This window comes from Crinia signifera, chromosome 3 (assembly GCF_055691185.1).
Source record: "Crinia signifera chromosome 3, ASM5569118v1, whole genome shotgun sequence".
NCBI classification, from domain to species: domain Eukaryota; kingdom Metazoa; phylum Chordata; class Amphibia; order Anura; family Myobatrachidae; genus Crinia; species Crinia signifera.
This window is the reverse complement of record NC_139219.1, coordinates 185,886,632-185,901,436: the sequence shown is the minus strand read 5'-3', so window position 1 is coordinate 185,901,436 and position 14,805 is coordinate 185,886,632. Positions and strand designations below refer to the sequence as shown.

Genomic DNA, 14,805 nt, shown 5'->3' with positions numbered 1-14,805 from the left:
ACTTTATTGAGACAAAAATGGAAAATACCAATCAAATCGAAAGAAATGAGTTGTTAAAAGACAAGGATAAAAACGACAGTACAACCACAAACAAAGATTTAAAATGGGCCTTCATTACTGGCTATAGCGCCCAACACAAAAATATAGAGAGATCTTTTAAGAAAAATTGGGGGGTATTAAAGAAGGATCCGATCTTGGGGTCAATTCTACCCGACCGCCCGAATTTTATTTATAGAAAAGCCCCAAATATAAGAAATAAGATTGTGCGAAGTGCCTTGATAACCAATAAACCTAGGGGAACCATTGCCACCAAGGGTTTCCACAGGTGCGGGGGTTGCAATGGTTGTAAGGCAGTTAAAAATAATGGGATCACTAAATATGAGAGAGTCGAGATCAATGGATTTTATCATGTCATAGATCAATTTTTAACATGTAACAGCAAAAACGTTGTATATGCCATCGAATGCACATGTGGACTCTTTTATGTTGGACGGACCAGCAGACCCTTTAAAGTCCGTCTTAACGAACATTTGAATAATATTAAAAAAGGTCTAGAATCCCATTCACTTTCACAGCACTTTAGGGTTAAACATAACTCCTCCATTGGAGCCATTTCCCGTTTTTTCTGTATTAAACAAGTTTGTGCAGACATTAGGAACAGAAATTTGCCCACTAGGTTGGCACAGGAGGAGATGAAATGTATTTATAATTTTAACACTTTAAAACCCAATGGTCTTAATTTAGACTTCGAGGTAAAATGGTTTTTATAGTGTTATTTACAACCCTCCGAATCCTGTATTCCTGCACATTACCTGTTTTATAATTCTTATGGTCTATTTTTATATCTGCTATTTTTATATTGTCTATTTTAAAATCCCCAATTTTTATATTGTTATGGTTAAATACTTTATGCATATATGAAATTTTACTTATACCCAATATGTATATAATTTTCAGTGATTCCGGATTTTTAGCACACTATGAGACGTTCATATGAATTCCAGCCCATCTATAACGTTTCAGAGGTGCACCAAGATGGCCGCTAATACTATGAATATCCGGAAGTTAAACACTATTCCCGGAGGTGCACCAAGATGGCCGCTGACACCACGAATATCCGGAAGCATAACACCATTCCCGGATATGACGTCACACGCCGGACCACGTACTTCCGGTATCGTCACTGGATACTTACTACCGCGGACCGGAAGTCGCGGCATTTACCGCACATCCTGGACTTTAGCGTCTGTTTGGACTTATCCTTTGTTCAGGTAAAACTCGAATTCAGTTCTGATTGGCACAGGGACGTGTCAATCACACCATATTATGCTCTGATTGGACACTTGTTCAGGTAAAACTAGAATTCAGTTCTGATTGGCACAGGGACGTGTCAATCACACCATATTATGCTCTGATTGGACACTTGTTCAGGTAAAACTAGAATTCAGTTCTGATTGGCACAGGGACGTGTCAATCACACCATATTATGCTCTGATTGGACACTTGTTCAGGTAAAACTAGAATTCAGTTCTGATTGGCACAGGGACGTGTCAATCACACCATATTATGTTCTGATTGGACACTTGTTCAGGTAAAACTAGAATTCAGTTCTGATTGGCACAGGGACGTGTCAATCACACCATATTATGCTCTGATTGGACACTTGTTCAGGTAAAACTAGAATTCAGTTCTGATTGGCACAGGGACGTGTCAATCACACCATATTATGCTCTGATTGGACACTTGTACTATATAAACCCGGAGTATAGAGTTTCCCAGCACTCTTCTTGAAAAAGACCTCAGTGGAGGTCGAAAGCGCTTGGAGCTGGGTTACCCTTTTTGTATGGGGATAGCGTTAATGGACCATTTGGACTCTGTGCCTATTGCTGTGGACGTTTGACGGTCGAAATCCCGGGCTCACCGTCATCCTCTTATGCCAACTTTGAGGACTGGATTGCCATCCAAGTTCTCCACGCATACGGGTAACAGGCCAATCTTCCATTTACCATCCGCATTGTTTATGTCCCACTTCTGTATTTTAAATGTGTTATATGTATTAAATGGTATTACACTATTTGTGCCATTTCTCCTAATTCCTTTTTGGGGGGAGCACGCTAAATTCTTGTGCCTATCCTTCGATTTGAGTTGGACGAAGTTTATCTAACACAGAAATTGAGTATACAGAGGCGGAGAAGAGGATCGCTGTTTATGACAATGGGATGTATGGTATTTATACTTATACTGCAGTGATCGTATATATTTGGGAGAAGAGGATCGTACCTCCATTTTAAGGAAGGTACCATCCTATACAGAGCGCCAGTGGAGGAATCAGTCTTCACCTTGTTTTTTGTCCATGATACTTGTGGTGTTTGGGTCACCACACTTTTAGATTGAACTCTCCACAGGCTGCTAAGCGCACACTACCATTGACTTTTTTCTTTTTTTCATACATTTGACCATCTATCCCAGATATTGTGGAATTTCTGAATCGAACCTCTAGCCCTATGAACCTGTTTTTCATGATCCCTAGTTACGTGGACCAGCGCCAACCATGCTTCAATACTAGGGCTTTCCTTAGCCATCCACCTTCTTGCAATGCAGATTTTGGCCAGGGTACATAGTTGTATCAGTAGTAATTTATCATCCCTACCCAAAGGTAAATTCCCAACTAGGGCTAAAATACATGCCCGAGGAGTACAGATAGAACTGGGAAACCCAACAGCAGACAGAACTGCTAACACATCCCTCCAAAATGTTGCCACCATGGGACACTCCCAGATAAGATGCCAGAATGAGCCCCTGTTGGTCAAGCATTTTGGGCACCCATTGTTACTTGCCCCCCTAAATTTATTCATACGTTCTGGTGTTATATAAACCCTATGGAGTATATACAATTGAACTTGCTGGAATCTAATTTGATTCGTGGCTTTACATATGTTACTCATTGCCTCCGCCCACTCTACATCTTCTATTTCCCCCAGCTCACTTTCCCATTTGTCCCTTAATTGAGCCAGATCGCTACTTTGCGCTTGCAAAAGGGATTTGTAGAAAAAGGAAACCCCATGTCTGAGAGGAGATCTTTTTACCAATTTTTTAGCAAGAGATTCCCGTAACCCAGGGTGCTCATTGCGGAACTGAGTTTCCAGAGCATGTCTGACCTGCAGAAATCTAAAAAAAAAGTTATTAGGGAGGGCAAACTCATTTTTAAGGGACTGGAAGGTTCTCAGATTTTCCCCCTCATATAGCTGGCCTATGTTCACTATCCCTTTTTGTACCCATGTCTCTTGTAACTGCAGGTCCCTCAACTCCGCCAGATATCCAGCCCTATACAATGGGGTCTCAGGGTCCAACCCGCTACTTCCCATTAGCGTCTCAACTGACCTCCAGGACTTGATGGCCTGCTTTATCAACGGGGGCCATTTGTTTTTCATATTCCCTGATAGTAATAATTGTAGTGGGGTATGTCCTGGTGAGACACAGCCCACCATTGCCTTAATCATATCACTCTCCTCCCCCCCTTTAACCCACATTTTAATGTATGACATTTGCGCAGCAAGGTAATAGAGCCGAAAATCTGGTAGGGCCAGGCCCCCATTTGCCCTTTCTCTTGAGAGAATACTTTGTCTAAGCCTGACTCTCTTGTTGCACCATAAAATGGAAGTTATCAGGCCCTCAATCTTTTTAAATATTTGCCGCGGGAGGTAAGAAGGAGAGTGCTGTGTTATGTACAAAAGTTTTGGTTGAATAACCATTTTAACAAGGTTGACTCTACCTGTCAATGATAGTGGCAACCTGGCCCAAGTTTTACTTTTGGACTTCATGTACTCCATCAGGGGGTTTAAATTCAAGGGGATGAATCTAGATATGTCCCTGGATACCCATATTCCCAGGTACCTGAACTCGTCCTACCACTTCAATGGCGAGGGCGAGTCCAGGACCGGGGGACTACTCCCACCCAAGGGGAGAACATATGATTTGCTCCAATTTATTTTCAGTCCAGAGATTATACCGAAGTCCTCCATCAACCCCATCACCCGAGGGAGTGCCACGCTCTGATCTTTAAGAAACAACAAAATGTCGTCGGCATATAGGGCTATGCGGTCTTCTCTAGCGCCGATTTTTAGACCCTCGATCCTAGGTTCTTCTCTGAACATACATGCCAATGGTTCTATCGCTATGGCAAACAATGCCGGCGACAATGGGCATCCTTGACGAGTGCCCCGTCCCACATTAAACTTAGGAGAGATAAAACCATTGACAGACACCCTGGCTGATGGGAAAGTATATAGTAGCTTAACCCAACTTATAAAAACAGGGCCAATGCCCGCCCAGTGCATAGCTGCCCACAAAAAACTCCATTCGATTGTATCGAAGGCCTTAGCGGCGTCAAGTGAGACCACCACTGAGCTACTCTCTTTATTTTGTGAAAATTGAAGTTGACCGTATAACCTCCGCAGATTGGTTGAGGTCGACCTCCCAGGCATGAAGCCAGTTTGGTCCGCGTGAATTGTTTCTCCCAAGACCTTGTTTAATCTAGCTGACAAAATCTTGGCCAAAATTTTAATATCGTTAGTCAACAATGATATGGGCCGATACGAGTCCATGTTTTTAGGGTCCTTATCCTTTTTCAAAAGGATTATGATTAGGGCCTCCGCCATACTAGCTGGTAATATCCTCCCGTCATACAGTGTGTTAAATAAGTCCAGAAACCTCTGTGCAAAAAATTTACTATATTTTTTGTATAGTTCATGTGGTATGCCATCGATGCCCGGGGCCTTGCCTCCGGGAATCGATGATATGGCCATTTCCACCTCAGAGAGGGTCAAAGGGCCATCCAGCATGTCCCTAGATGCGCTTGAAAGTTTATTTATTTTCTTAATCCCTAATAAGAATATATCTATTTCCTCCGGGGACCGTCCCTTTTGAGAAGCATATAAATCCTGGTAGTATTGCCTAAATTTCTCTGCAATCTCTGGGGTCTGATAGACTACCTCATCCCCGGGGCCATGAATCTCCGACACTATGTTCCCAGGCTGATCTGTACGTGCAAGATGGGCAAGAAAGCTACCGGGCCTGTCCCCATTCATATAAGTATTATGTCCGGCAAATAATTCTTTATATGTTGTTTTTTCTAAAAGACATTTTTGCCAGGCTTCCTGGGCTTTAATCCATGCCTGTTTACTTTCACCTGTCCCATCTTGCAAGTACTTATGCTCTAGGCTGTTACAACTAAGTTCCAGTTTCTGTTCCTCTTTCTTGTATGAGGCTTTTAGGCCAGAAATTTCTTTAATCAGAGTCCCTCTAAGGTAGGCTTTGAATGCCCCCCAGAGGTTTTCGATCGATTCTGAGCCCCTGTTTTTTTCGAAGAATTCCTGCCAGGAATTTACTAATTTATCTCCTGGTTCTAACAATGTTGTCCAGAAGGCGTTCATTTTCCAATAAGTAAAACCCTTATTTTCCCCTATATCCACCACTATTTCTAGGGGTGAATGGTCTGAAATTCCGCGGGTCCTATAACTTATTTCCTGAATATGAGGGAACCAGTCCTCTGATACCAGAGCTAGGTCGATTCTGGAGAACGCCTCATAGGAACTGGAGAAACATGAGTACTCTAATAGGTCAGGATGTCGCTCGCGCCATACATCCCTTAGGCCCATTTCCCGAATTAAAGATGGAAAGCACTTTTTCTGCGGGCCTGGGGGTACCTTCGCACGGCTTTTCCTGTCAAGTAAGGGATCTAGTATATTATTAAAATCCCCGAGAATCATAACTGGGGTATTAGGGAAAGCTGCCATGAACTCGGCCGCTTTCTTTAGTATCTCATGTTTAAATGGCGGGGGTATGTATACTGATAATAGTAAAAAAACTAATCAACCCAGTTTACATTTCATAAACACGTATCTACCTGCTGTATCTAGATGTATTATATCTTTAGAAAATGGTATGCCTTTGCGAATAAGAATAGATACCCCCCGGGAAGAGGATGTAAAAGAGGAGTGGTATGCCCATCCTATCCATGCCTTTTTAAGAGATAAAAGGGTACTCTTTACCTAGCACGGCGCCCGCGATTACAATCGCGGGCGTCGGGGGTAAAAAATCGCGGGCATCGCGGGTAAATCAAAAACGGGTGCGACGCGATGCCCGCGATGCCCGCGATTTTCCCATAGGGATCAATGTTAAAAGTCAGATTGGTCGCGATTTTAGCGTTAATTGGCTCAATGCCCGCGATTTTTACATAGGAAACAATGTTAAATGGGCCACAGAGCCCTAATAGTCCCCCTGAAGTGTGAAATGGCCCCCACAATTTTTAACGCCACCCCACGATCAACGTGAACCTGAAGCGTGGCGAGCGCAGCGAGCCCGCGAGGGGCGGCGGTACGCGTCCTCCGACCTTTTCATATCCCCCACTATCCACGTCGGCGTGGAGTTGAGAATAGAATAGTGTGGCGAGCGGACGCGGATACCTTCACAGTTATACGCGTCCCCTCACGGGCTTCACAGGTGTCCGTGGCGACGCGGACACCTGTGAAGCCCGCGAGGGGACGCGTTTACCTGTGAAGGTATCCGCGTCCCCTCGCGGGGCTCGCTGCGCTCGCCACGCTTCGGGCTCGGTGGCTCGCTGCGCTCGCCACACTATTCTATTCTCAACTCCACGCCGACGTGGATAGTGGGGGTATGAAAAGGTCGGAGGACGCGTACCACCGCCCCTCGCGGGCTCGCTGCACTCGCCACGCTTCGGGTTCACGTTGATCGTGGGGTGGCGTTAAAAATTGTGGGGGCCATTTCACACTTCAGGGGGACTATTAGGGCTCTGTGGCCCATTTAACATTGATTCCTATGTAAAAATCGCGACCAATCTGACTTTTAACACTAAAATCGCGACCAATCTGATTTTTAACATTGGTCTCTATGGGAAATCGCGGGCATCGCATCGCACCCGTTTTTTAGTGCATGCGATGGTCGCGATGGTCGCGATGGGCGCCGTGCTAGGTAAAGAGTACCGATAAAAGTTTATTGCCCACAAGATGTGTCTCCTGTAGGCAAATGATGTCTACGGCATATTGCTTTATTTGGCGCATTACCAGTGCTCTTTTTATCCTGTTGTTCATTCCTCGAACATTCCATGACAGGAAAGAATATTTTGCTACTACCATATTAACGGGGGCAAGAAATGGGCCCAGTGTAGCATACCTTTTTTAAAGTACATATTGAAGCCAATCAACCCAAACGCCTTATATCCCATCCCCTCCCCCCTCCCTGCATGCCCTACACCCCTCCTGACATGCCTCATCCCAACCCTACTCCTCCTTCCCTCCCCCCACCCTTCCCTCTGGAACCCCCCCCCCCTCCTGTCCCCCTTCTTTTTTTTTTCCACTTTTTCCACTTCTTTTCTCTTTTCCTTTTTGGGACAATCTATGTAATGACCACGAGCTGGGGGACCGCCCCCGCCCCTTTATATACCATATTGTCCCCAGTGAACGCACTATATATCAAGCAAAAATATCCTATACAGAACAACAACAACTAATGAGAGAGGGAGGAAAAAAAAAAAAAAAAAAGGGGGAGAGGAAAGGAAGGGAACACCCCTAGACCTATAAATGGCTGTATATCAGTTCACATGTACATTCACAGATTATCAGGTACCCATACGGCACCTGAGCAGTTTACATATGTCGCTCGCACCTCCATTTACCCTCTTGGTGTCTACGCAACATTTGTCCACTGGCATCGAACAGCTTGGTAGCCTGTGCCTCCAGCACTTACTCAGCATTGCCTATTGGTTAATGCCTTTTTTAAGGAGAAACCTCAAGCAGCCCAATCGTCCTAACCGTTCCTTATCATTATACATTTTCTTATTATTTTCGGAGAAGAAACAAAAAAAAAAAAAAAGGGGGAAGGGAGAAAGGAAAAAAAAAAAAAACACATATATATGCCCATAAGCATACCCTACTGCAATTCATATGCAAGTATACATTCCTATGATATCCGATATTAGTCCAACATATAACAGTTTCATACGGCGCACCCACTAAGCGACATATGACTGACTGACAGCAAGCAGCCCGTGTACCTGTACAGGAACATTTACACAACATTGCTAATCAGGCAATGCTTGTCCTAGGAGAAAGTCTCAATCGACCAGCACAGTCAGGGCAAAAAAAAAAAAAAAACAACACAAAGTCCACAGAGTCCCATTTGAGGTTGTTCTGATTAATCTAGTTAATTATCTTTCTAGCTAGTATTCGTTTTTTCGCCCGGACTTGATCAACTGTTGTTCATCTGCCTGCTTGCGGGAAAGCTGCCATCCAGCCAAATTGCAGCATCTTTAGGTGTGGTGAAGAATTTAGTTGACCCTTCATGTGTAACGCGCAGTTTTGCTGTAACATTATCGAATACTGCAAATTCAACGCCCTCAGGCGTTTTTTTATGGGATAGAACTGGGCTCTTTCCCTCTGCACTTCACTGGCATAATCCGGGAAGATAGAGACCTTCACGTTGTCCTAGACTGGAGAACCCTTATCTCTGGCCAGTTTCAGAATTAAGTCCCGATCGGAGAAGTGCAGGAGTTTAATGATAAATGTACGAGGTGGAGAACCTGGAGGGGGTGCCCGCATGGGTAGTCTATGGGCCCTTTCAACGGAGAAGAATTTAGAGAAAGTCTCTTGGCCAAAGGAATCGATCAACCAGTCCTGTATGAATTTTTCGGGGTGTTGGCCCTCAGCCCTTTCGGGTAACCCCACAAATCTCAGGTTGTTTCTGCGAGCGCGCCCCTCCATATCAACCAATTTGCCGTTAATGGTCTGAGGTGCGTTTTTCAACTTCCTTTACACGATCTTTAATCTGTTGTACAGACTGTTTGATTATGTTCAAATCGTCCTGCAGCTTCTCAATTTTATTTGAAAGACGACCCTCACTGGCAGTTAATGCATCCAGCACCTTTTGGATAGAAGTGTCACTGTGTATTGTGGACTTCTCGCTATCGGGAGAGGTATCGGAAGGGGATTTCTCCCCTCTAGGGGCAGATGGTGGAGTTGCCGGGGGTCTAGCAAATTTTGCCAGGCGATTTGCGGCTGTGGCATTTTGCGTTTTACCCATAACTTCTGCCGCTTTTGCCCCCTTTTTATCCCACTTCTTGCCCGTTTCCCCACCAGGGGTATTTTCCTTTATAGGAGAGGAAAGTATAGAATGTAGCCTTGGCAGACCGGGCAGTAATCACAGGCAGAATAGTGGGACTAGGTAGAGTACACACAGTTTCTCTGCTAGAGAGGAGTATCAAACAACCTTCTCCGCAGTGTACTAGCAGAGTGCAGATATAGGTGAAAAAAAAAAAACCTTCAAGCAGTGTATTATATCGTTCCTGCAGTAGCGAAAGGGCTAGTGCAGGCCGAGTACCTCACTCCTTTTGATGCTGCCCAGGCTCCGTGGCTCTTAGACTGGTGCTCTGTGTGGTTTTCTGTGCAGGTATATAGCCCCCCGGCCGGCTGCTGACTCTGCGCCTTATTGTTGTTACTGCCGTCCTCACTTCTGTGCCGGGCGGGCGCCAAGCAATCCCGACTGTTTCTGCCCGTACTGCCCCGCGGCGTTCACAAACCGCGCTTCAGTGTATCGGAGCCCAGCTGGTGACGCCGGCTCCCTCGCTGCTGGGACTCTGCACCTCTTTCCAGCTTCCTCTCGGCGCTGCCTCACCACGTCACCACCTCGTCGCTGATGCCGGATGTCAGCACACGCTGAACTCCCGGCTCCTATATCGCCGCTTCTCATCGGCGGCCAGTCCCGCCACAGGTACACCGGGCTTGTTTAGGATTGCAGGCGGGGTTTTAGTGCATTCAACTTGGGGAAGCTAATTTCCAGTAGCACCCAGGATTATGGAGCGGGAGAGGACGCCGACTTGCGACCTACACCCTGCTCGCCGTGGTCACGCCCGTTAAATACACCCTTGACTTAAATCTTCATCACTTTTTTTTTTACTTTTAAAAATAAAAAGTTTCTTATTTATTTATTAACAGTTTCTTATATAGCGCACACACATATTACGCATCGCTTTACAGAGACTAGTTGAACATTCACATCAGTCACGGCAGCACGGATGGTGTATTGGTTAGCATTACTGCCTCACTGCGCTGAGGTCATGGGTTCGATTCTCACCATGGCTCTAACTGTGCGGAGTTTGTATATTCTCCCCGTGCTTGCGTGGGTTTCCTCCGGGTACTCCGGTTTTCCTCCCACAATCCAAAAATATACACATAGGTTAATTGGCTTCCAACAAAATTAGCCCTAGAATGTCTGTGTGTGGGTGTACATGTGGTAGGGAATATAGATTGTAAGCTCCACGGGGCAGGGACTGATCAAATATTCAAATGAATGTTCAAATATTCTCTGTAAAGCGCTGCGTAATATGTATGCGCTATATAACAAACTGATAATAAATAAATAATAATAAATAAAAAAAGAATCAGTCCCTGCCCCAGTGGAGCTTATAATCTATATTCTCTACCACATGTACACACACACAGAAATTCTAGGGTTAATTTTGTTGGGAGCCAATTAACCTACCAGTATATTTTTGGATTGTGGGAGGAAACCAGAGTACCCGGCGGAAACCCACGCAAGTGCGGGGAGAATATTCAAACTCCGCACAGTTAGGGCCATGGTGGGAATCGAACCCATGACCTCAGCGCAGTGAGGCAGTAATGCTAAACTTTACAACATCCGCACTGATCCATTTTTGGCTAAATACAGTAGGTAATAAAATCTCTTTATGTTTTACCAACTCACCCTTGCGCTAACCAGACTGGGACTGGTTTCAAGAAATGGAGGGACCTCCTTATTAAGTATAATCCAGCCCTAGCTATGTACTGTAGTAAACGTTGGAGATTGGATGAGGTCTGCCAGTTTATTTATCACTAATTACCCTGTCACAATGGTGGAACAAAATAACATTAATGTCAGTGCCAGCAGCTGTGCTCACCCGAGCAGAGCAACACTTGAATTGCTTAGTTGGTGCCATCTTGTGGTCTACGGCATGCAAAACACTTAAATTTCTCCCATCAGAGTTGATGAGCAGCAGTTTTATTATACAGTATAGGATGCTTTCTCTGTAAAGTACACAATAATATCCCCATTCGGTACTTATGTATTATCTGGGCTCCCATGTTAAATGCACCCCATTTTTTGATACCCCTACTATCCAACTACGCAAGGGGTTGATGTTATATAGTGTGGCGAGCGGACGCGGTCTCATAAGAAAACCGGGAGCCCAGATATTACATAAGTACCCCCCATTCATTTCAATTGTTTTATATGTGTTTTTTTTGTACTTCTAGATCATACATTGGTCTAAATGGGAATAGATCCAAGATTTAAAAACATATTTTCTAAATAAATTGGCTCTGCTGTGAATTTTTTAAAGAAAGTTGCTATTTCACATATTACAAAATTGTTACTATTGTTGGTATTTTTTTATTTTAATAATAGTTTTTATTTAGGAAATTGACCGTTTAATAGCGATTCCCCAGAATCGCACAATGATTTTGTAGTATTGACTTTTCTTCCTATCCCTAACGAACTGTTATGTGGAAAAAATATATATTTTATTATTGAATTTGTTAGTTCCTCTGTGATGTAGAGTACCTCAATGTGTCAAAATTCTTCATAACAACATTATTCATGCCATTATTATTCATTTGTATTGCTGTCTGTGATTGCCCTAATGGTAGCATTTAGTATTTTGTAAATGTACTGTAAATTTCCAAGAATGTCTCCTATCTTTACAGGCTTGGCTAATATTAGTCACATAATATGAACTGATGTGACCATAAATCTTATGTATTAGGCTGTATTTTGAATGGGTTTACAAAATCGCTTGCAGTTATTCTATAAATCTTCAATTAAAGTCAGAGCTAAATTGATAAAATATTTATTGCCGGCAAAAGTGATCTAACTAATGATGCATAATGCACTTTATTCATTTTACATTCTGTTCATTTAATATCACTTCTTTTTTCAGGCCTTTGACCTTGCTGGTAAGAGAGATTCTGTCTGGTTCTGTGTTCCTGCCCTCAATGGACTTCTTAGCCGATCCAGTAGGTTCTTCATCATTTATATTGTATGAATGACTTAAACGGTTTTTGACATTGGTTATATATTTTAAATTCAAACTCTTAAACAGTGTAAATGGCTCCCTTATTTAAATAACAAATATGTTAGTTCATGGACAATGGTGTTCTAGGTTGTTTTATTTACTACATTTAAAATGTGAGTTATTTACTTTTTTTTTTTTTTCCCTTTTAGGATAATGTGAATCGCTTGCTCCTAATTTTCATTGACAAAAGTCCTGTGAGTATTTTTTTTGTATGACCGTAATGACTAGATGATATTCCCACATTAACTTTCCAAGTTTAATAACCTTCTCATATTTATTTCAGCCTGAAAAAGCAACAGAACCAACCTCTACCTTAGTACCATTCCTACAAAAATTTTCAGAATCTAAGAATAAGAATCCCTCGGTATGTACTATGATACAATCTGCTTCATTTTATTAGCAGAATCGGTACTTGTGTATTTTGGCGGCGCCCATCGCATCGCATACCATAACGCATGCGATGGTATGCGATGCAACGCGATTTCGTGCCATAGTGTGCGATGGCATACAATTTTCAAATTGTATGCCATTGTACATGGCATACAATGCCATATGATGCGATTAAACATTGTATAAGCACCCTAATGGGTGCTTATACAATGTTAAGCACCCTAATGGGTGCTTACAATGTTAAATGCACCCCCACGCCACCCCCCCACTATAAACGTGAACCCGAAGCGTGGCGAGCGCAGCGAGGGGCGGCGGTACGCGTCCTACGACCTTTTCATACCCCCACTATCCACGTTGGCGTGGAGTTGAGAATAGAAAGTGTGGCGAGCGCAGCGAGCCACCGAGCCCGAAGCGTGGCGAGCGCAGCGTCCCCTGGCGGGCTTCACAGGTGAAGCCCGCCAGGGGACGCGTATACCTGTGAAGGTATACGCGTCCCCTCGCCACACTTTCTATTCTCAATTCCACGCCGACGTGGATAGTGGGGGTATGAAAAGGTCGTAGGACGCGTACCGCCGCCCCTCGCGGGCTCGCTGCGCTCGCCACGCTTCGGGTTCACGTTTATAGTGGGGGGGGTGGCGTGGGGGTGCATTTAACATTGTAAGCACCCATTAGGGTGCTTATACGATTTTTCATCGCATAGGGGGTCAAAATCGCATCGCATGCCATCGTGTACATGGCATGCGATGCGATGCGTTCATCGCACGATGCTGAAATCGGGCGCCGCCAAAATACACAAGTACCGCAGAATCATGTGCTGAGCAAAAAGGAAGAATAGTTTTAATATGCTATGTGATTTGAGTATTTTAGAACTTTAGATATAATTTCTTAATAAATCCATATTTTTATATTTAGCAGGATGTAGATAAACTGCAATATTGATTTTTTTTTATTGAAGAGACCTGAACTTAAGCTGGGTACACACAGACATATGTATCTGTCAAATCTGTCTGGTAGGAACAGAACAGTACAGAAATATGGTAATGTATTGATGAAAATGACCATTTGCTCCTAAACGCTGGATAACAAACAATAATATTATCGAAAAATTGGTTAAATCCATTTGAACTCACAGATTTGTCCAAATAAAAGTTTATGTACATATTCCAGCATTTGGGAAGAAGGTTGATTTGTTATATGCTTTTCATTCTCAGGTTTTTTCTCCCACCAGACAGATTGGACATAAATCTATAGATGTGTACCCATCTCCCAGCTATAGTTTTCACTAAAATTCAATGGTGTATAGACCAAAAATATGTAAATACACAAAATGTCTCATCACACGTGTCTTGTTAATATGCACTACAGGTTGATTATCCCCTATTCAAATATCCGCTATCCAAATTATTCTTAAACCGTAGTTTCCATAATGTCTTTTTTTGTTGTTGCTAAAAGTACTCCTGGGACAGCTGTAACTGGTACTATGGACATTATATGTAACTGGCACTAAATATGTACAAAAAAATGATTTGGCATTTGAGTTCAGTGTCTTAGATAGGACACAAACATTTTTTCATGTTTTGAAACCTTTTTTTCATGTTTTGAAACCTTGTTTCATGCACAAATAAAATATATTTGTGTTTATTTCATGCGTGTTTACAACATAAATGCAAGATACCTGAAGATAAGTCATTGAAATATAAAAATATTCTGAAATACGAAAATAATCTGTTATACAAATTTCTTCAGGACCCGAACATTTTGGAGAAGGGATATTCAACCTGTATTTTTTATTTTATTTTTAAAACCCAAGAGACACAATATAATTCACCACTGCAGTGGTGTTATAATTAAATCTGTATAGTGCAGGGGTTCCCAATCTTTTTCTAATCACGGCACCCTACAGTATCAGAATTTTTCCACGGCACCCCTAGGCCCCAAAAAATATATATCAAATTAAGTAGATTGTGTTTATATGTGCTTTTTAGGTTCAGTTATGTGGTAAAGGGCAGGATTTGGTTCTGATTGTACACATTTTATGATTGGCAGCCACCATTTTGATGGACTTAGAACCTGTTGCTCTTTACCCCTAAACAATACACTGCTGTGGTATTTCACATTTTTTTTTAAATTAATACACATTACCACAATTTAAATACATACAGTTATCAAACTTGTGCATCATTTATATTGTTGTAAAATTTTGTCCTCCCGGTTGCTCCTCCAGATCCGTCAATCTGAACAGCACCGGCCGTGGCTTGAGGTTCCACTTTGGA

At 43.0% G+C, this 14,805-nt stretch overlaps 1 protein-coding gene across 4 annotated transcripts in view; it reads left to right on the top strand.

The window, feature by feature from the left end:
* SNX14 (sorting nexin 14) overlaps nucleotides 1–14,805 on the top strand; it is an 80,585-nt gene that overhangs the window by 22,691 nt on the left and 43,089 nt on the right. For all 4 annotated transcript variants that reach the window (XM_083177076.1, XM_083177074.1, XM_083177075.1 and 1 more), the window contains exons 9-11: nucleotides 12,008–12,083; nucleotides 12,292–12,336; nucleotides 12,426–12,506. In XM_083177076.1, coding sequence (XP_083033202.1) covers nucleotides 12,008–12,083; nucleotides 12,292–12,336; nucleotides 12,426–12,506 — 202 coding nt within the window. The remainder of the gene's footprint in view (nucleotides 1–12,007; nucleotides 12,084–12,291; nucleotides 12,337–12,425; nucleotides 12,507–14,805) is intronic.